Here is a 21,869-nt window from a genome sequence, read left to right as displayed (position 1 = left end):
ACATTAGAGATCTTCTGAACCTGTTCCTCACCGTATGCTCTCCCTCTCTGCCACTATCTTGTCCCTCTCCTGGAAGGCCCAGTCTCGGCGGCACTTGGCAACCTCGGCCTCTTGCACTGCCTCCTTCAGCTCCTGAGAAATCGCCTCGTACTGTTTCCTCAGCATATCGATCTCCTTGTTGGCTCGTTCCATGTCCAGAGTGGCAGAGTCTTGTTTCTGGAGGAATTTAGGGACATAAGAGGTGATAAAGGTCAGTGTAGGGCTGTAAAAATGATGTGAGCAGGAGCTTTTTAAATTTAAATTGAGCTTAATGGTGTAGAGGACACATTTTAAAGAACTTAGCTTGATTTGATCATTTTCCAGTTTGTGAACATTACAGTTTGCTTTCGGCTCCAACTCATTTAAGAGACACTTGAGGCTGTGTTCATCTCGAAATTAGCACTGAATAAGAAATGGAAGGTAAGCTCACTTCTCAGCCCTGCCGTTTACTGCTGGGGGCTGACATCGACCCTAAATTGTGCCATGAATAGAACTGCATGTGCTCCTGCATTACCACAGCTGTCCGTGGATGTCCAATGTGGAAAGTGTGTCTTCATTTCTGGTGAATTAATTTATACAATAAAAGATATAATCCTTCTTTTAACCTTGCAATCGGTGTCCACTGTAATCTGCACAGAGTAAAACTTTGTCTCATGGTGCAAATTAAAAAGCAACTGCTGAGGTTAGTTTGAGACATAGATTGGATTCGGCATTGTAGTTTAAAGTGGGTCAGATATAGTATGTCTCACTGCTGGTGGATCTGCAGAAATTGTGTCTCTCTCGCTCTAAATAAGCTTATAGGAGGGAGACTGCCTGTGTAGCGAGACCATTAATTAAGTCCATAGCTGAATTAATTCCATTAGCCTTTACTGTACTGTTGTTAGGCTTAATTATCCATTTCTGATGCAGTGCAGTTCTCTTGTGCACTTCAAAGTCAGAGAGCCTTTTCACTGTAATTGCTGGTAATTTCCTAATGCAGGAATCTCAGGACTTTCATTACAATTAATCTGACAATCACACTAAAACTAAGTGTGATGGGTCATACACCCTTTCTCAACAAAATCAATGTGTGGAAATCCGCCAGCTGCTGGAAAAAAACATTTACTACTCCTATATGAGATGGGATGAAGGGATTATTGTCAGGGGAATAAATCAATCCCTCCATTTGTAATGATAAATCTCCCGTCTGTCTGGCTACCTGTCTGGCCTGGTAATACTCTCGCAGCAGCTGGTCCCTCTGGATGATGGCCTCCGTCCTCTCCTTACGGGCCACGTCCCTCTCCTCGCGCACCATCTCGATGTCCTTGCAGGCCTGGCTCAACTCTTTCTGGGCCTCAGCCTTGTCCTTCACCTCGTGGCAGTATTTCTCCAGCAGCTCGTTCTTTTCGCAGATGGCCCGGTCCCTGTCCACCAGTGCTGAGGACAGCTCCTTCATATCGCAAAAAAATATGTCACACATGGATTATTGAGATCAAAAGTCAGTAAATATTCAAATTTTTATGAATTTTCCATGTCACTCTGATACAAAGACTGTTTTTTCCTTCAATTTGATAGGAATTTTGATGTGCAAAGCATTTTTTTAAGGGCTTTATTTTGTATTTGGGGTCTTCACAGGTCCACCCAACCCATGGACCTGAGTTTCAAACGAGTTTGGGTCCACATTGTGCTTAGTTATGTATCATGGTCTGGGTCAGGTCCCATTCTATTACCGTGGGTCTCAGGTCGTTTATTCATTATGTGCAATACCCAAGTAGATCTGCAAAGACATGTGATGAGCGCTGATCGTGATGCATGATGATAAGGCTGATTTAGGATCAGATTAAAAAATCTAAAGTAAGGTGAAAGAAACATTAAACAGCAGCACCAATGAGTTGGAGCGGAGAAAAGATGAATAGTGAGACGTACAATATTCACAGCTTGGATTAATTTCAAGAATACCCTTTTTGATTCTTTTGATAGGTGGAATCTTATAGACTAAACAAATGTAAAAAATCATGGAGTGGACAAGTACTCAGGCTTTATGACCGCTTTAAAGGGAGGGAGTCATCACTTTTTTCCCCATCTCTTTTGTTTGCCATACTGGTGAATCTGAATAAATAATACTTCGGGGCTCATGCTTTCTGTAAAATGAACTGAAGAACTGAATTATGGAGAATCTAACCAAGCCAACAATGTATAGCACGTGCATATTGACAGAAGTTTACACATTGAAATTTTTACACACGATCAAAGCTGCTTAGAACTATAGTAAAGTGGTTGCAGCAGCTCACATCACAACAACAACTACAAAATAAGTGATAATAAGATGAAATAAGTGATGATAATAAAATAAAAATGGATCTGAAATGTTATTAAACATTATAACAGATAAGATGGGGGAGAACAGTCATGACACATCAGACATGAAAAGCAATTTAAGCAGCAGAGCTGCATTTTTACTAGCCATTACCTGGTTAGTCAGGTCCACAAATAGACCTGTCTCTCTCCTGTCAGACATGCACTGCATTGGGTCTGAACTGCCTTGGGCAAAAACAGGAGAGGTAAATTTTTTAAGAATTATTGGATCCCATCAGATCTCAGTAAATTCCAGCTTCCATTAGGGTCTGGGTCGGTCATTTTGGACCTGTGAAGACCACAGTTTTGTTTTGTATTTTCTACATATCTGTGGTCTGTTTCTTGTACAGCTGTGACACTGGTATTTTCCCCTTTCACTGAACTGACGGTGTTACGAAAACAAACTTCCTATTAGATGAAAATCTAAGCGACTTATGATGAAGGTTTCAATACCAATGACTACACCTGACTGCTTCTTGGCCAGCCTAAATAATCTCTGGGGTGTACAAAATTACTGATGACTGCAACTACAACCAGCTTACTTATAGTCGATAAATTTTGAACACAGATAGTGCGTAATAAGTCATTCATCATCAATAAGTTTACTAATATCAGAATCCCCACACATTTTCATGGTCCAAAACTCCAAAACATTTTGATGGCTTTTAAAGAACCGATAATCAAATTTATATGACTATTCACTTTTTATGAATAGTCATAGGTATTGTGAAATTTTTTAAAAATGAATGCAATGGTCAACAAAACGTTACACATCGACGCATAGAAGCAACAACACGTCAACAGCTTGCTGAAAATAAATTTGCTGTTACACTACATGAAAGATTATCAGTGGAAAATAACAAATAATTTCAATGCACAGAACAAAATGTATTGAATTTTTCAAAACTTTTGAAGATTTAACTCATTCCATGATTTTCCCAGGCTTTGAAAATAAGAGTGAAATTCAATGACTTTTCCTGGTTTTCAGTGATCATTGTAACTCTGGAATATTATTTAAAGTAAAACATCCTTGTAAATTTGAAGAAATCATCATGAGATTAATGATTATCCAAACAGGAATAACTATTCTCCCAGCCCTTCCTGTAAAATACCTAATAACCTAATTTATTTCTTAGTAGGGACTTAGGATCCCTTAATTGAGCTTTTACCTGTCGGAGAGCCTCTAGCTCCTCACTGGCCACCCGTCTCTCTGAGCAGTTGTTCTTCAGCTTCGCCTCTGCTATCTCCAGCCCGGTCTGCAGCCTGTCCACCTCTTTAATCACCTGGTCCCGCTCGCTCATGATCAGCCGGTACTCGCTGATCACCGAGTCTCGCTCCTCCTTGTATTTCTCGCCGTCTTTCGCCGCCTTGAGCTGCTGGGTCTTCAGCCGTGTCGCCTCTGACTGCAGCCGCTCCATCTCTCGCTGCAGCTCCTTGTTCTGAGCTGCGGCCTTGGACAGTTCCTGCTGCGTGTTGTCAAACCTGTACCACATAGAGAATGTGTTGGGTTTTGAATTGTATTCTTGCAGATGAATATTTATAGTATACTTATATCTACAGTTGCTTTCAAAAACAAGTTTAAACATAAGTGACAGAAACACAGAAAGGAAAAAAACAGCAAGTTACTTGCAAAGCTTGCAATCTCAGCATCATAAAGGAAAAGTTAAAATGGGAACGCATCTGCCCATCTGCAAAGCTTCATCTGCCCTGGATTAAGAATGTTTTAAGCACTGTGCAGATTTGACCTTGGCATTACACTCAAGTACCAAGTTTGAAGTTTTCTGCAACTGCTGTTAATCATTAGACTCTTTACAGCTGCTGAGTCTGTGTGTGTGCAGCTTCTCGTGCTGCAGATTTTGTGTGTCTGTGATATTTTCGACTTTACCTTCTTATAGACGAGGAGAACTGCTGCTGATAGTGGATGGCAGCGTCTCTCTGTTTCAGCAGCATGTCCAGCTGTTTCTGCAGCCGGTGGTTCTCCTCCTCAGCCTGGTCCAGACGACTCAGGTCTGCATTGCGACTGGCCGTCTTCTCATTGTAGCGCTTCCTCAGAGCCTCGTAGTCACTCCTCGTGGCCTCCAACTTGTCCACAGCTGCTTCGTAAAGCTTATTGAGAACATCAGATGACCCCTCTCTCATCACCTGGAAATGACATCATTACCGAATTAGAGGGGTACACTGAGACTTCACTTTTCATCCATTTGTGGTGCATTTGAATAAGGACAAGGATGCGTTTCGGTATAATTCTATAAAAAAAGAGTTTTGGCTATTCATGATTGCCTTATTCAATTCCATTTGCATCAACTGTACAATTAAGGTTAGCTTTAATATAAATAATGAAGTCTTAAATTAATTAATTAACAGTGTTTTGACACTGAAAAGTGTCTTAATTTCATAAGTAATCAACTAAAGCTTTAGGCCCTAAACTGTGCTCTGAGGTAGAAGACCAAAGATAAACTTAAATCCAGATTCTGTATGTTTTAGAGCTTTAATTTTATGGGCAAACAGAAATGGCCATGTTTCACAGATGCCTTCTTTTTGAAGATAAATGAGACTGCTCACAACTTTGTTTCATGGTGCTCTGGATAAAAATCTAAAAACAAAAGCATGAGAGAAAGCTCCCTTTTTAAGTTGTGTTTGTAAAAACTTGCATAACCGTTACAGTGCGGTTCACGCACACTTTGGTGCGTCTGAGTTTTTCGTTCGGTTCATTTAGTCTCTTGTTAAAGCCTTCATTTGCACTACGGTGAGGATCAAACAACTGCAACAAGACCAGTTGAAAAAATGGGTCCCAATCTGCCACAAATCAGACTCTGGTGCACCTAGTTTATGGTGTCAGTGTAAACTGGTCTAACCACATCATAAATTGTATGACAGGTTGATTTTGGCCATGGACCTATGTTGCATGTCAGACACACTGCTGACTCTCCTAATTTTTCTTTCTGCTTCTACACTGTCAGTCCAGGACACAATCTCTACAATTGTGTTAGATAATTAAAGAGATTGGTAATTTAATCTGTTTTTATCTCTTATCTTTGTTTTATCCCCACTGAAGTGATGCATTGATATTATGTTGTAATTTTATATTATTATTTCTTTTATCACCTTTTATCATTTTTATTGTCTTTTGTTGCATGTATTCTTATATTTTCTAAAATTTCATTTATTTAGTGCTTCAACTGCCTTCTAAGATTATTATTCCTGTTATTTGCTTTATTCTTGACCTTTTGTAGACACATTTTGTTCTTGCCTTTTGGTTTCACTTTTATAGACCTTTCTCTGTTTGTTTTTAAAGATGCTATGTAAATAAAGTTATTATTATCATCATCATTATTATTATTATTATTATTTTGGTAGTTCCTCATTTAAAAACTGTGATGACCACACATCTATCCTCCCACACTATTACAGAACAAACACCTTGTTTATGTCCTGTTTCCATCTGTATTTCATTATTTACAAAATGGCATCAAATTGCAGTCTTGAGCACAGACTGTGTAAAAGAAGTGGATGTATACACCGTTACATCACCCATTGGTTTGTTGACTAACATTTGGAGGGTTGAGCTTTGGAGTAACAGGTGTGGATCTAACTGAGAACCTGAGGACACTATTGACAGCTCAGCATGGTAGCAACTTCTCAACCGTAGAGTAGCCACACCCAAAGCATACCCTACTTTATCGTCTGCTGTTTTGAAGAAGACTTGAAACTAGCAATTAAAACCATTAACTTGTTAGGAAAATGTTACAGTGGTAATAAATTACGTGAAAAGTTGGGTCTTTTTTCAGACTTTATACTAACTTTTTATGTATTTTTTTATGTATACATTTATTTGGGGTTTTTTTTTTCTCAGACTTTTGTACAAATTGAATTATTTTTTTAGTGGAGTTGCCCCCTGCTGGCCATTAGAAAGAATGCGGGATTAATTTACTTCCACTTTGGCTTCAATTTTCAGACACAGAGATAATCCCTCAGTCTTGACTTACACTGATCACAACAACCTACATTTACATGAGAGTCACCAAGCCTGCTCATTGAATGAAATGCTTTTCAGTCCATATGGTAGCTTGTTAATAACTCTTCTTTCTGGAGGGACTTCTGGATCACGAATGAAGTAGATGCACGATCCTCAGTGTCCTGCTACATTTCATCTGATACTTAATTTAAAACTTATTCTTCATTCACAACAAAGCTTTCTCTGAGAGGGGTTTTAACCCTCATTGAATTTTACACACATCTTCGGCCAAGATGTTTAATTGACATCGAGATCGATCAAAAAGGATGGCAAAAAAAAAGATGAGGACCTCCCTGCTGCCAACAATGCCGCTTTGACTAAGCTACTGGAGGAGCACAGACCAACTCTGGGTCTGTACTGTTTATTTTGTTGTTTATTTTTATATGGAAACAATTCATAAAAAGTTTTTCTGTCTCACAATCACACCCATCCTTCCAGATATAATTCTTTCCCAATAAATTATCATACCATGCAGTACAAAGGACAAATTTCACACAAGTGGACGTGTAGTGTGCAGTGGGTCAAAATTGTGCAATAGGTCACTGGCATCTTACAACTACAAAATAAAAGTCGACTTTGGACTGACATCAGTGAGCTAATTTGATTCCTAATTTGACTGACACTGAACAATAGTTACCCTAATGATGACATGAGCTCTGAGGAGACATATATCTATGCTATCACAGAGCATTGTAAGACGTTCCCCATGGTTATGTAAGATATTGCAAACATGTAATGATCTGACCTTCTGACTGCAGTCAGACAAAATGTCCGACGGGGAAACGGTAAAAGACACAGGTTGAGTCATTTGTCTAATCTGAAAGAATGTTTTGATCGATGGGAGACAACATGGGGACGGGCTTGTCTGACCCCATTTCTCAGAAAGATGTTGTCGTCTTGGAAGTTAACGGTCACTGAGAGAGAAAGACATCGATTTTTGTCTCAAATGTCAAGATCCAAATGATTAAATCTCAAGGGCGGTCAGGGACGGAAATGCGAGTACTACAATGTGTGCAGATAGTTTATGTTTTCTCATCTGTAGCTGTGTAAGGATGAGTGCAGATTCAGGTTCTGCAGGTACCTGCTGGTGCAGCATTCTCATTTCGACCAACTCTCTCTGGTCATCGTCATGCAGCCTCCTCAGCTCCTCGCAGGCCTGTTTCACGTGGTTGTGCTCCCTGACCAGCTGGATGTTGTCCTGTCTCACCGCCTCCAGCTCGTCTTTCAGCTGGGCGTGCTCGCTCGCCAGACGGCTGTGCAACGTACTGAGGAGACACCACAGAGAGTGCCATCAGACCGTGGGCACTGCCAACCATGGTTGAAATCAGAGTTACAGCACTTGTAGCTAAACAAAAATGTGAGTTTGCATTTTTAATCACAGACCAACAAATACTGAGCTATTAATGATTTTGTATTTAACACATTTTTTTAAGATTTTTTTTTTTACTCTACAGAATGTAAAAAAAGTAGAAGACAAGTTGCCAGAAACAAAGGCGTCATCGAGGTGCTTTTTTATATGACCAAAAATATCCAATTTACAATTATATAAAAAAGCAAAAAGCAGCATATCTTCACCCCAGAGAGGCTGGATCAAGAGATTTATTGCCTGATAAACTAATATGAAGATTTCTGTTGACTACTGTAATTTCCTTTCAAATAACTAATAATTTTAGAACTACTAAAATTAATGGACATAATTTCACACTCTCTTGTTCTGAGGACTGTGCTTATTACCTCCACCAAGGAGGTTATGTTTTCAGTTCTGTTTGTGTGTTTGTTGGTTTATTTCCATGTTTGCCAGAAAGAAAACTACTGTCCTGATTGTCATGACACATAGATCCCTCATCAAAAAGCCTTTGGGATTTTTCCACTGGATTGGATTTTGGATTATTGTAGAAAACAAGCTCTGTGGTAAACAAACATTTATGATACTTACATGTTTTGTTCAGCAAGATAATCTTTACAAATGAACACCACATTCAGGAATCTTGAAGCCTAAATGCAATTGCCAGATGTAAAAAGCTCTTGCTAGGCTACAACAAACTACACTCCCATTGTGCCGCCATCGCTACAAGGCTGTAAAGTCATGTTCAGCGTAAAACGTTCTGTAGTCTCAATGAGCCACTTGTTAGCAACTGTCTTTTTTAGGATACATAAAAGCTTCAATGTTTGCAAGTGGGGTATTTACTGTTGTATTTAATGTCGTAGGACAAAACATGAAAGTCTCTTCGGCTTGTAATATCCTCAGATGTTATTTAAAACTTCTAACCAAGAACCCATTTAAAAAAAACCTACTAACTTCCGGTGCTAAAATTCTGATTCATATATGGATTTTAGGACTCATTAGTGGGGTTCTCTATAACTTTTTTTCAGGCTTTTCATGTGCAAACCCCTTCCTTATGTGGGGTTACGGTTATATCCACACCTGTTGGTTTGGCATTGTCTTTACAGCGCTTCGATTGTGTTTTTGTTTTTTCATTTAGATTGTAGGTGGATGAGAAAAAGACCCATGTCAATGTGGACTAGGCCTTGGGTAGAACGGTGTAGCATCAGCCTATTTGAATTTGGATCCTGATCCAAATCATAGAGCAAATACACAAATTATTTCTCATTTTTATTAAAACTGCAGGATAGGGCATTTGGCCTGGGGGGAGTTCTACGCTCTCCGAGTACTCTCCAAGTTTTTAGATGTGTTCTGCTTAAGTCCATGTCAACAACTTTATATACTGACTTGAAGTCAGGCATCTTGTGATGCACAGTGCACTTCAAGTCCTATATAGCTTTATTTCCCACTTAAAATAAAAACCAAACCAAATAAATAAACACAGTCTACAACTATGGAGCTGTTTGAAATCTGAAGATGATCTGTGATTCACACTGATGTGCAGTATTTAGGTACTGTGGAATAAAATAATTGCATGGTAAATATTACCATAATATAAAACTCAAGAGTCTTTTTAGTAGGTCTTCAGGCAACTTGGGATATGCCAATTATTTTTATGCTGGTATTTACTGTAAAAACAGCCTCTTATGTAATACTGCTTAACTGTTAAGAGTAGAGACATGAATTACTATGAGGACCAATAAAATCCTCCATGATTACTGAGTGCTAATGCTAGACTGTTAAATGACTTATTGATCTCAGTATAATTTCCTGATCAGGCATGAGTGTGACATCCCATTCACAGAGTGTGGTGTTTAGTATGAATGGATAAGTGCAGAAACAGACAGGACAGTTATAAACAAAGACTTTCTCTGATGTGCAAACACGGCCCAGAAGGAGAGGCTTAAAAATGGCAATAATCCTTCATCTGTCTGTTTGCATTTGGGGCCAGATGTTGGCTCCCTACACTTTGGAGACAGTATGGCATCATTAAATCACACAAATGGACCAGGCTCCCCTTCGCATCGACTCGCCGCAGCTTATTTCACGGGGGCAACAAATGCTGTGTCCGTAGCATTATCCTCATGGCACAGATGCCGTGCCATGCACACAGGGTTCAGATGATGATTACAGCGCATGCTTTGGCACGAATTCTTCAAGAAGGGCATTACTTATAGAGGAGTAATTCTGTCTCAGCACTCAACCTTTGGTCTGAAGAGACGACTCGGGATTTATGCGGCTAAGAAGACAATAAAAAACAGTCTTTTTCTAAAACAATCACAGAGATGAAATTAAATTGATGAAGGGCTGTGAGGATTTTTTCAAGGCTTAACTCATCAGCTTTTGGACTGGTATAAAGGCTTCATCCCTATTACTCTCGCAAAAGTAAAATCTGTTCTATGCAATCTGCTGTGAATATGTCAGAGGAAAAACTGAATACGAGCTAAAACCCTTCAGGCGGAGCGCGAATGCATACAGCACAAATGCTCCGGCTGTTAAAAAATTTACAAAAGGCCCTGTAGTAGGGCTTTCCACTCACTGGTAGAAGTCGGCTTTCTTCACAGCCTCCTCACACCTCTTCAGGGTGGTGCTGTGCTGGTTCTGCAGGGATTGCAGGTCTGCCATGGCTTTCATGCACTGCAGCTTTAGACGCTCGTAGTCATGACCTGCTTTTGAGTTTGGTCTATTTCACAGAGAGGGAGGAAAGCAGACAAAAATGTGATGCATTAAAATCCGAGTTTTAAGACGCCACACGGGAGGCTGAAGGAAGCAAGAGTGAGATAAACATCATACAAACTTTGAGCTCATGGGAACACAAGGGAAGAGAGGCATCATTAAAGTTGTATGCGTACCCCTTGTTTTACAGAGTTGAGCATATTTTAGAACAATTTTGCGTCACTTAAGACCTTACTTCACTTGTTTTTTTGTTGCTTTTAAAAGCTGAACACGGCAAAATGCCTCCATTCACAGAGTGCATGTATACACAGGATCACTGCGCTTTTCTGTGCACTAAATGTTTGTTTTGGAAAACAGGCAGTTAGGCGCAGAGATCTGAACAGTACCTGCAGTCATCGAAGGTTGTTCCAGGTGAAGAGAGCGCCAGGCGTTTACGCAGTTCGTCCCTCTCGCGGGTCACGTGTCTGAGCTGGAACAGAACCGTCTCCATCTTCTCGTTCACCTGGTGGCTGTCCATGTGAGCGGGCGGAGGAGAGGAGGCTTGAGCGGGCGTACCTGTGGGAGTCAGCATGTCACTGGTGGCATGTGCCATTCACAAAGCTCAAATGGTGGGGATGTATCATATATTTTAAGATTGTTTAATATTTTTAAGTTCATTAAAATAATTGATTTTTTGTTAATTAATATGACTTTGATTTTGAACACTCAAGTCAGAATTAGGCTTGGGCTTCCTGGAATTTCTCTGGGGTAAACGGTATATGTGGCTATCAGTGTGCATCGTTTCATGGCATGTATGTGCAAACTAAATACCAGTAACCCAAACAATGCTTTGTATTTGTGATTTAAACCGGAGGGGAGCTACAGGGGGTATTAGTGCAGCTCCATTGATTTCTTTTTACTGTGGACTCAGGCCTACATGTACAAATGACGTGCTTTCACAGAACTCTGGTCCATGTTTCAAGACAATCTTCAAGAGAGGATTCAAGATTTTCAGACTGACCTAAACATTAACTAATCACAAGCGAGAACTATTTGTTGCAGCTACTGGACCAAAAATCTACACATTCATTACATGAAAACCCATTTACCTTTATCTAACTGTATCTTTTTTAATCATTGCTCACATTTTTGCAGCCAAAATCTGTTTAATATTTTACTTCATTGTTTATCTACCTTGTTGATTTACTTATTAACCTCAGTACTTCCCCCTTCTGATACAAATCAAAGCTCTTTTTCCATTTTCGTGGTATTGACCAGTCAAATCCTCTCTCCCTCAGAGAATGACTTAATGAAACAGGTCTGTGTGTGTGTGTGTGTGTGTGTGTGTGTGTGTGTGTGTGTGTGTGTGTGTGTGTGTGTGTGTGTGTGTGTGTGTGTGTGTGTGTGTGTGTGTTTGGGGGGTAGAGGTTTTCTAAATCCTTCTCGCATCTGTGTAATCACTTGCATGTGCTCAGAGTCTAAACAGGGAGCAACCAATGACTGACTGTTAAATATTATCAGACAAACCGTAGAATATACCTGCTTTCACCTACAAAACCTGAAAGCTAATTTTGCAATGTCGATAAACACAATTGCGAGCTGACTGCGTTTCCATTGAGAGATTTTATGCAACTTCTCTCACAATAACATTCCAAGAAGCATGGTGATGGATGTTCAAAAAAATCAACAGGTTTATTTCTAGCAGCTATGTATGAGGGATTTCTGGGAGGTCATTGTTCACGATTTCACAGAGGAATTACTGATTTAAACTTCCAGATGATCAACTCAAGCTTTGAAGAGTTATGCAATACAAAAACACCTCTTGTAGTGCCTGCTGCATCAAGCCTGATGGAGCCAGTTCCTACCAACAAGCGCATAACCATAGCAACATGTGACCTATAATAGCAAAAAAAAAAAACGTATTTCCATTGCAGTTTTGTAAAATTTGGCACGATTTGAGGGTTAATGGAAACCCACCTACTGTTAAGTAAAAACAGCAGAGCTCTCCAGATTAACCTCCATCTCTGCTGAGTTTGTTAAATGGCAATTTGTTTTATCTCCACGGTAACAGATATATGAGAAAGAGGTTCAAAGTTTAGGACGCAGTGTTATGAAAAAGTTGAATGCCCCAATTGTGTGCATACTATATGCAACAGTGCATACTTTGTAAGGGCAGCTGCTGTACCTACTAAAGGTAAAAAGAAAAAGTATGCCATTCCGAATGCACCCAATGTTTTTCGTTTGACATCTCTACACCCGACACCTGAACACCACCATGAGCGCCACACTCACCTAAGCTGCTGAGGGAGCTGCTGCTTTCCGAGTCTGACGGCATGGTGGACAAGATGCTGTAAGTGGACCCTGCAAGGCGAACAAAACATTAAAGTCAGTTGTGAGTGTACTCAACCATGTCTGCATTATAGTCCGATGATTATCTCCAGCATTGTATGGTACATCAAGGCTGTGAGGCTTGGGTTACATTCAGGGGCCTTTACTGAAAAAAAGGCCAGCTGGAGGCATAATAAGGTGGGACTTTCCCCAACTTGGGATGACGGGGCTGTGGGCTGACAGCAGAGTGTGGCTAATTATCAGTTGGGCAGGGAGCTTGAATACTGACTAGCCAGGGCCCCAAAGAGGCTGCAGCCTCAGAGCTTCTCCTTTTATCTCCTCTGACAACATCACACAGTCTCCCCCCTGTGAAAGCCCCGTCTTTTATAGCCTACAGTGATTCATAATTAACTGTACAGAAAGGAAGCCTCAGTGCAACACTGTAAGCATTATGGAGAAGTTGTTTGAAAAAAATAACTTAAAACTAATTCTTGACTTAAAGCATCAAAGTAACAATTATTTTTATTGCTGGTAAAGTTATTGATTATTCTTTTAATTGGTCAACATAAGTGTGCAGTATTTTAGTGAGTTCATATCATTGTGATGGCACTCTGAAATATCATGGTCAGAATTCTTAAACAAGGATCATATCAAGATGATTCAGTGATGATTGAGGGATTGTTAGTTGCCAAGTGTTGGAGATGTCTGCTGTAGAGATGTCTGCCTCCTCTTTAATATAATGGGAGTAGAGGGGCACTCTACTTGTGATGTTCAAAGTGCAACCAAATCACCACTAAAAAGGAAGCGTGCATCTACTCATGGACAAAAGGTCCATACTTGTGACAGCACTGGATGTAAATACTGATGGCACTCTCCTGGGCTGAGCTGTAATGTTAGCTAGCTCAGTAGTGCTACGTGAGCAAGCTGTAGATGCAGGCTTCTTTCTGCGCAGTGATCCAGCTGATGAGTGAAGTTCAGTAAAAAGAAAATAGTTCCTACTTGAAACTGCTCATCTGTGGATTATCTTGAGTATGATATCATGATTTCTGGAAAGAGACACTGCTGCTGCGTTTTTCAAAAGTAAATTTTTGGCACTGTGCATCACAAGCTGAGTGCCATCTAGCTCCATTATATTTGAGAGAAGGCAGACATCTCTACAGTTGAAATCTCTAAAATTTGGCAACCCACACCAGAAAAATCTACACTGACTCATAGCACTACAGGTTAGAGGGAAAAAAATCGTAGTTTTTATTTTGAGGTGAACTGTCCATTTAAGTTTCAAATATCTTTGTCATATTTAAATATCCTGTAGCGACTGGGCTTTAGTTAAAAACTGTCCATCATAAATTACCAAAGCTCAAGTTTTGTCCTTTGAGCAGAAAAACTGCAAATCCCAAATTTAGCAGGTGAAAACAGAATGTTTGACTTACTTTAAACAATTAACAGATCAGTCAAAATTGTAGTCTAATCACATTTGGCTGACTTGTTTCCAGACCACTTCCAACTGCTAACTCTCATCATCAAATCTAATAAGTTCCTCCACACATTTCCACCTTTAAGTGTGTCATAAAAATGGGAATTTTAATGATGCTTGAGATATTTAACAGACTGTGCAAGTCATGATCAAACAGCCAGCAGTGCACATTTACTGAGCTGTAACTTGGCCTTGGGATGAGCATCTTATATAGTTCAGTTAAATCAGCAACTTCCACCCCTGATGTAAAGTCTAGCGCTCGACTCGGAGCGGGAGCATGACAAACGATTCTATTTACCCACGTCCCAGTGCTCTAAATCAATCCCTGGCTGGCTGAGTTCCCACTAGCTAAAGGAGACTATGAGTTTGATTAAGACTGGAAGGAGCCCAGCTAACATGGCTCACCCCTCTTTTTCCCAGCAAAGGACTGAAAGAAAAAAAAGACTGATGTGCCTCAGGAACCGTGGCATCCCATGGATCAAGCTCTCTTTGTTCTCGCTCTAGCTTAAGTTTCCCATGACTCTGTTTGAGCAGAGAGTGTCTCAATGGGCAAGGTTCACTGTGTCATAGCTCACTCACTTTTCTGCCCGTGTGGAAGTCATGTGACATGGACTTCGTTGCAGTCTGCCCCTCGCCACTCAAGTATCTAATTTAGGTTGATCTCTCTTCTAAAGTCGATGCAAAATTGGTGCTTTTTCTGACCTACGTTAAAGCGTTTCTCTCAAAGCTCAAAACAGGAGCACCAATGCTGAGTGCTGATATCATCTAGAAGTCATTTCTAGTACTCTGCTCCACTGATAATAAAAGAGAAATACTCAAAACACCTTTCCTTTTCTGTGAAAAATGGGTTTATGTTATTACTCAGCTCTGACAGCTCGATTTGGGTTTAAAAGCTTAAACACTTTCCTTTATAACTGTTAAAGTCCACAAAGTCACATTTTTTTATTTATTGATCCAAGAGCTCCGGGAAGTGTCCCTTCGATAAGGAAAAATGTAGTCTTGCCCATTTGGCATCTAGTTTCAGGAAGTCAAAAAATCTGTGAATTTATCTCTGTGGGGCTAACCATTTAAAGGAAAAGTGTATCCCAAAATCAAAACTACATATTTCTCCTCTTGCCTGTAATGCCATTTATCAATCTAGATATTTCTGGTGTGAGTTGCAGAGTGTTAAAGATATCAGCTGTAGAGATGTCTGCCTTCGCTTGAATAAAATGGAACTAGATGCACTTGATGTGCCATTTATTTGCAAACATTACTTGGCAAGCACTGAATTTTAAATTTGTAAAGTTATAACTTGTTGATTTCATGTGCAGTGAAAATCTGCACATGAAAAAACATTTAGTCTCGTCATAGTGGGAAAAGCTCATCAACATAACATTAACGTTTTAATCAAACGTCCCAGCAACCCACGAGTGTGACAGTGAGCTAGCATGCACAATTTACAATGCACACAATCACACCATCATTTATGCCTGTTCTTTTTCTACTGTAACACTTTAAAAAGATGTCTTGGAGGCAATTTGTCAGATTTCACGCCGCTCCCTCCCGAGCCAAAAAAATCTCATACAACATGTGTTTTCACATATTGCAGTTGTACTCCACAAGGCCTGTAAACAGGCTTTGATGTGTAAAACCAGAGTTCCTATTTAAAAACTATTGGTTCAAAGTAAAATGTCTTGAAACATATTACCATGCAATTTGGTGCAGGCATTATTTGTCTTTGTGAACTTTGGTGATGGTAGCCCCACTATCAGGTCAAACTGTAATGGCTTTTATTTCTTTAACATAAGCATATTGACCTTATAGGGTCGCTAGTGTAGCTTTACATAAAGAAGTATTTGATTGCTAGAAAGAAGGCCTTTTCACAAAACAAGGCTGACTATGCAGCAGAAATACACAAATGCTTTTGAAATTGGTGCAAGATGACCAGAGAGAGCAGAAATAAAGGCTGTGGCATTTGCCTTCGCACAAGAAGTAGAAAACCTACAACTACCAGAATGCACTATGCTGCATTGGCCCAAAAAATGCTCCTACTGGTGGGTGACATAATGCGAGTTTAGCTGTATTTCCACAGGAATCAATATGGCAGTAATAATCAATCATGAATCACTGTTAAATGGTGAGCTAAAATATATTGCTGTAAACATTTGGGTAGAGAAGGACAATGCAGTAACAGAAATGTAGTTTATATTTGATCAGCACTACTTAGTTTTACTGTTTGATCTGTATTTTTCAGCCTCTGTTTTGACAATACAGGAAACAGTATGGCGCCCACTTCCTGTAAACAAACTCTTGTATTACAGTATGCTGAAATATGTTTATGAAGACATTTTAGGTGGAAAATATGCAAAACAGTAGTGTAATCTCAGTTTATATTTGATAGCACTGTCTAATTTACCAGTTTGATCAGAGTTTGAGAGTAAGAGAGGAGGGCAGCTCTTTCTTGATCCACTTCTACGATCTTTGTGTCTGTGATGGCGGGCATACGAAAATGCCGAATCACGAACAATCTGTAGTTCGAGTTATAGCCTCAGAGCTAGCAAACGTCCACAGAGTGATGTGTTTTGCGAGATTCGTCTTGAGCTGGGGGTGGAGCTAGGAGATCTGGGTGCAGGCAAGATGAAAAAAAGTTCACCTCAGTTTATTTACACATAATTATTATGCTAGAGAGCTGGTTTAAAATCACTCTTCTTTTAGTCCATTCAAAAAAAACCCAACTCTACTTCCTTCCCCCAAAAAGGGGAAGGAAGTAGAGTTGAAAACAAGAATAAGGTATAGTATAAAGAAAACAAAATCAAGCATTTCACCCTCCCACTACCTGACATCCAGTCTAATTTTGCAGTAACACAGCACAGCCAAGTGAACACGTCAGCGACGATACACACCCTTATGATATGCTGCCGTCACGTTATTGTTCCTCCATAAAAGGTTGGAATGATCTGTAAACAAAAGGTCTCTTGTGTCAAGCCCCCAAGCTATGGTTATATAAAACTGAAGAATATCTGTTTATTTGAAAAAAAACAAACAAGCCCTCTGGGATACACACCTTTTTAAGTCCTGTATAGGCATGCATCAAAGTCGCATCACAGTGAAAGTCTCGCAGCTCGGTGATCATTTCAATAGGCTATATTTAGAGTCTCTGTTGTTGACTTTTGATTTTGGAGTACCTGCTGGGGTTAACTAACGAAGCCTGTGCTCATTAACTTTGTTTTGATTTCGGATCAATCTAGCTCCCTCACCCTAAGGGATTCTGGGTGACTGGGGAGAACAGCCGGCTGACGGCGCACATTATTTAGAAACATAGCCTGTAACAAGCCTCTGTTTTCCTGGGGAAAGGCCCTTCTTTTGGCTGTGCAGTGGAGGAACCTGTCTGCCCAGTAGCAAAAAGCAGCTCAGCCCATTTGTGTCCTGTGTGACTACCAACAGGGAGCTGCAGAGACGACAGCAGACGACTAAGACCAGCCCAGAAACATGTACATGTACAACTCTGTACAGCTGCAGGAAGCCTATCAGTGCTCCGTTTTAGACTCTTTGCACGATTGTGAAATGCAGCGCAAAAATGAAAAAGCTTAGATAAATAGACTCACTCTGCAGCTTCAGGTCTCTTATAAATAATGAGGACAGAATAAATGCATAATTAACACCTCACCATTCAGCTCACTGGGTATGACGTGATAGTTGGGAGTGAACAGGGTAACTAGGAATGCAAATATTTCTTTTGAAATGCAAAGGTGCAGTAGAGGTGCTGAGCGCGTACCAGTGTGCATGCATTACTGCTGCAGGATAATACCTTTTGGGACATAAATCATGGCCAGTTTGGCTTACGCTGAATTTGAAGATAAATTATCAGCATCATGAAAATAGCACGAGTATTTCTGTAGTTTCAGACTCTAGCAGTGAGGAAGTAAAACATATTTAACATCCTTGAGTGGGAAAAGGTGGTGTATTTTTGTGAGTAAACAGGATGAAATTACGCTTATCTTAGTCCGAATGCACTGCAGAAATGAGTAAATACATCCCAAAAAAAATAGATAGAGGGATGAGATATTCCCTTAACTACAAGATGTTTTTATGTTAACAAACAAAAAAATCACTCATATCCAGGAGATTAGAGGCAAGTGACATAAAAAGGCACGAAAGTGGAATTTTTGGTATGTGAGAACATTAAATCTAATGTCCTTGTGTAATAAAGGCATTTCTATAATTCAATGGTGTAGGTTTCATTTCAACATTAGGTGGGACACATATGAAACAGGAGTTTGGGAGTCAAAACCTTTATTTCCTGCATTCGGATGAGTTTGTATGCACCAGTTTGTGCCTTTTATGCACCAGTCTGTGCTGTAAATGTATTAAATTTTGTCAAAATAAAATTATACTCTGCTTTATGTTTTCATTAAATGCAGAAATTCACAGCTATGCTATAATAATGTCAACTCACCAGACCATTTCTATGCAACAGCTGAAAGAATAAGAATTTACTGCATTGCTTGTTCATCTATTTGAATCAAATTGTAAAAAAAAAGGACTCTGAATACATTTTAATACAAAAACTGTATCCTGTACAGTGCTGGAATAGCTGATGCATACTGTTTAAATTATTTTAATGAGCAGAGATTCCAAATGTGCTAACTGAGTTTGTCAAATATGTCATTAAAGCTGAATCAACAGGTCGATTCATCATCAGTCATTCAACTGAAAATTAATAATCAACTATTCTTATGTCACAGTAGAGTAAGAATTGAATACATAATTGTTGTTTGTTCTGTGGGTATTCACTTCAAAAAATGTTTTTCTTCATGTAAAAAAGTTATTCTCCATGTTTTACTACAATTTTTTGACAAATAATAGGCAGACGGTAAATTGATCAGTTGATCAACATCATTTATATAGTTTTTAATGAGAAAAATGCCACACATTTGCTGATTTCGGTTTCTTAAATTGTGAGGATTTGATGTTTTTCTTCTGTTTAATTCTTAACTGAGTATCTCAGTTAATGTTGGACTGTTGCTGGAATAAAACAAGACATCGAAGCTAAAACGCTACATGGATTCATCTTCAATCAATCAGCTACAGAAAATGATAGGCAACTATTTTTATGTCATAGAATAAAAATTCAATGCATAGCTTGTCAATCTCTGTTGATATTAATTTAAATTGGTATTTATGAGGTAAAAAAAAAGGGGTTTTCTCAATGTTTTACAACAAAAATGTGCATTGTACAGTGTTGGAAAAATAGACAATGTGATCCACATTGTTTAGATAGTCTAATGAGCTGAAATGCCAAAAAGTTTCTGATTTTGGTTTCTAAAATGTGATGACTTGATGCATTTTTCCTCTCCGTTCTGTTAACTGAATATCTCAAGTTAATGTTGGACTGTTGCTGGGACAAAACAAGACATCAGAGATGAAACGATTAGATGGCTGATCATCAATCAATTGAAAATTAAAAAAAACATTATTTTTAAAGCACAAATGGCAAACATCTCCTCATACAACATTTGTATAGATTTTCTCCATTTTAAGTGACTGAAAATTAAATATCTTTGGGTTTTGGTCTGTTGGTCAGACAAAAGAAGCCATTTTTGGATATTTTGATGATTAATTTTACATTATTTCTAAGTCATAGCAACAAGAAAATGCTCGGCAGGCTAATCAATAATGAAACTAAATGGTTTGAGTTCTACAACCATTTGTAAGACGTCAACTTGGGCTCTGGGATTTGTGATGGCCCTTTTTTAAAATACTTTCTGACATTTTAGACACCAAACAGTCATTAAATCAATAAATAAATAATGCACAGATATATACTGATGATGAAATATTTGTTAGGTGCCTTTAGTTTTGTACCGAACACGAATAAAACTGACATCTTTCATTCTCCCCTGTACTGTATATTCACACTTTAAAAGTAAGTCACTGTGTCCATTAACACACATTTAATTCTTCACTCATTCATTTGACTTTGACAGTGGGTTATTGATTCTCTCTCACAAGCTCACTCACACACACACACACACACACACACACACACACACACACACACACATCAGGCAGCCCCATGTCACTACATTGATTGTTAGACTCTTTTTAGGTCCATTAAATACTTTGACAAAAGGCTGGCAGGCTGTGCTTTTAGTGACACGGCAAAGGAAACAAGCACAGTAGTGTGAGTGTAAATAAGCATCAGGTCACATGATTGTACAGCCCTCTCTCCTCTCTCTCCCTCTTTATTCTTGCCCAAAGGAAAAGTCATGCCCTTCATCAAGTTGTCATATGGATCAATACCCCTAATGTTATCATGCCCAGAGCTGGATCGAAACCAGGTTGCACGAAAATCAAAATAAAGGACACATAAAGCCATCTAATAACACCATATGTCACATTAACAAAGCTATGCAAATCTACTTTTATGTGCATTTTCTTTGCAGCACGACTTCGTTGTTATGTGCCACAATTTTTCTGTTTCTTACCGGTTGTGTGATCCACTGGTCCGGAGCCGTTCAGCAGCACAGAGTGCAGGTGAGGGTGCGTCTTCTCCAGAGCCGAGCAAAACTCTGCGAAATGGTCTCTGTCCTTACTTATGAGTATCTTCAGCAGGAGGTCCACTTTTTCCGAGTTGGAGGAGCAGTTGTGTCCCAGCTCGTAGCGTTCAGACTGAGTCAGGGTCCCGCAGTGAGCCAAAACATCCACAACTCGGTCTGCATCTGTTATCGACTCCACCAAGTTCTGGTAACATTTCTCCAACAACTCTTTATGCTTGGGCTCCATGTCTTGTTTTTTTTTTAAAAAAATCACGACAAAGCTTTCGTCTTAACGTTTCTGCTTTTTTACTTCACTCCGTGCTACTGCCGTAACTCCCCCAAACTACCCCGCTCGGCTCGGTCGGGACGGTTTTCAACCCGAACTGAAGGATACACAAGAAGTAGCCATATTTGTTGCCCAAGGCTGTTGACTGCACGAAGATGACAACACATTTTCCCAACCGCCGCTCCGTCCCTTCCCGAGTTACAAAAGACGACGCTGCCTCTTTAAGCTCCGCTCAGCACACGATACGAAGACGCCGTCGTCCCGAAATCAACTTCTTTCGACATGTTGAAAAGTGTAAAAAGTCCTTTTTTTTTCCAGGAGCTCCTCTCTCTGTCAGACTCCTAACTCCGCCATGTCTCACCGTCCAAGCAGCTGCAGCCCTGTGCCAATCATATTTCCGTGCAATGGACATTTAAGGTAAACGAAGGCGGGGCTTTGTTTTCAGACGCACCTGGCTCCCCGCCGCTTTAATTCACAATAAGAAACATATTAGAAGATAAAGGCTATAATACTAAGTGCCCTACAGTTCAGTATTATTGAGGTATTTATACTTCATAGGCGTTCCTACTCCAAAAGCCTACTTTTCAGAGGATTTTTAAAAACTTTTTACTTCACTCCATTTTTTAAATAGTTACCCCACATCAAATTGCTGGAAATGCAAATCTGAGGAAGGGCATTTAATTCATGTATTATTGTCCTGTGACAAAGTTCAACAATTCTGGACAATGATTTATGATAATTTATGTGAGATTACAGAGACACAAATCCTATTTAGCCCTAGATTATTTGTTTTGGGGGATCATTCAGTTTTGACAGGACTGGGAAAACATATT

The 21,869-nt window shown here is 39.5% G+C and overlaps 1 protein-coding gene across 2 annotated transcripts in view; it reads right to left on the bottom strand.

The window, feature by feature from the left end:
- Positions 1–21,399, bottom strand: part of LOC121958637 (disks large homolog 5-like) — a 43,138-nt gene extending 21,739 nt beyond the window's left edge. The window contains exons 1-9 of one of the 2 annotated variants that reach the window (XM_042507702.1): positions 20,700–21,399; positions 12,720–12,788; positions 10,835–11,003; positions 10,312–10,455; positions 7,470–7,653; positions 4,259–4,515; positions 3,543–3,855; positions 1,238–1,468; positions 32–216 (exon numbers count right to left, since the gene is read on the bottom strand). In XM_042507702.1, coding sequence (XP_042363636.1) covers positions 32–216; positions 1,238–1,468; positions 3,543–3,855; positions 4,259–4,515; positions 7,470–7,653; positions 10,312–10,455; positions 10,835–11,003; positions 12,720–12,788; positions 20,700–20,997 — 1,850 coding nt within the window. In that variant the 5' untranslated portion in view covers positions 20,998–21,399. The remainder of the gene's footprint in view (positions 1–31; positions 217–1,237; positions 1,469–3,542; positions 3,856–4,258; positions 4,516–7,469; positions 7,654–10,311; positions 10,456–10,834; positions 11,004–12,719; positions 12,789–20,699) is intronic. The other variant, XM_042507703.1, reaches the window with a different exon arrangement.
- Between the last annotated feature and the right edge of the window lie 470 nt (positions 21,400–21,869).

Source organism: Plectropomus leopardus, chromosome 19, assembly GCF_008729295.1.
Source record: "Plectropomus leopardus isolate mb chromosome 19, YSFRI_Pleo_2.0, whole genome shotgun sequence".
Lineage (NCBI taxonomy): Eukaryota > Metazoa > Chordata > Actinopteri > Perciformes > Serranidae > Plectropomus > Plectropomus leopardus.
This window is presented reverse-complemented; position numbering and strand designations above follow the sequence as displayed.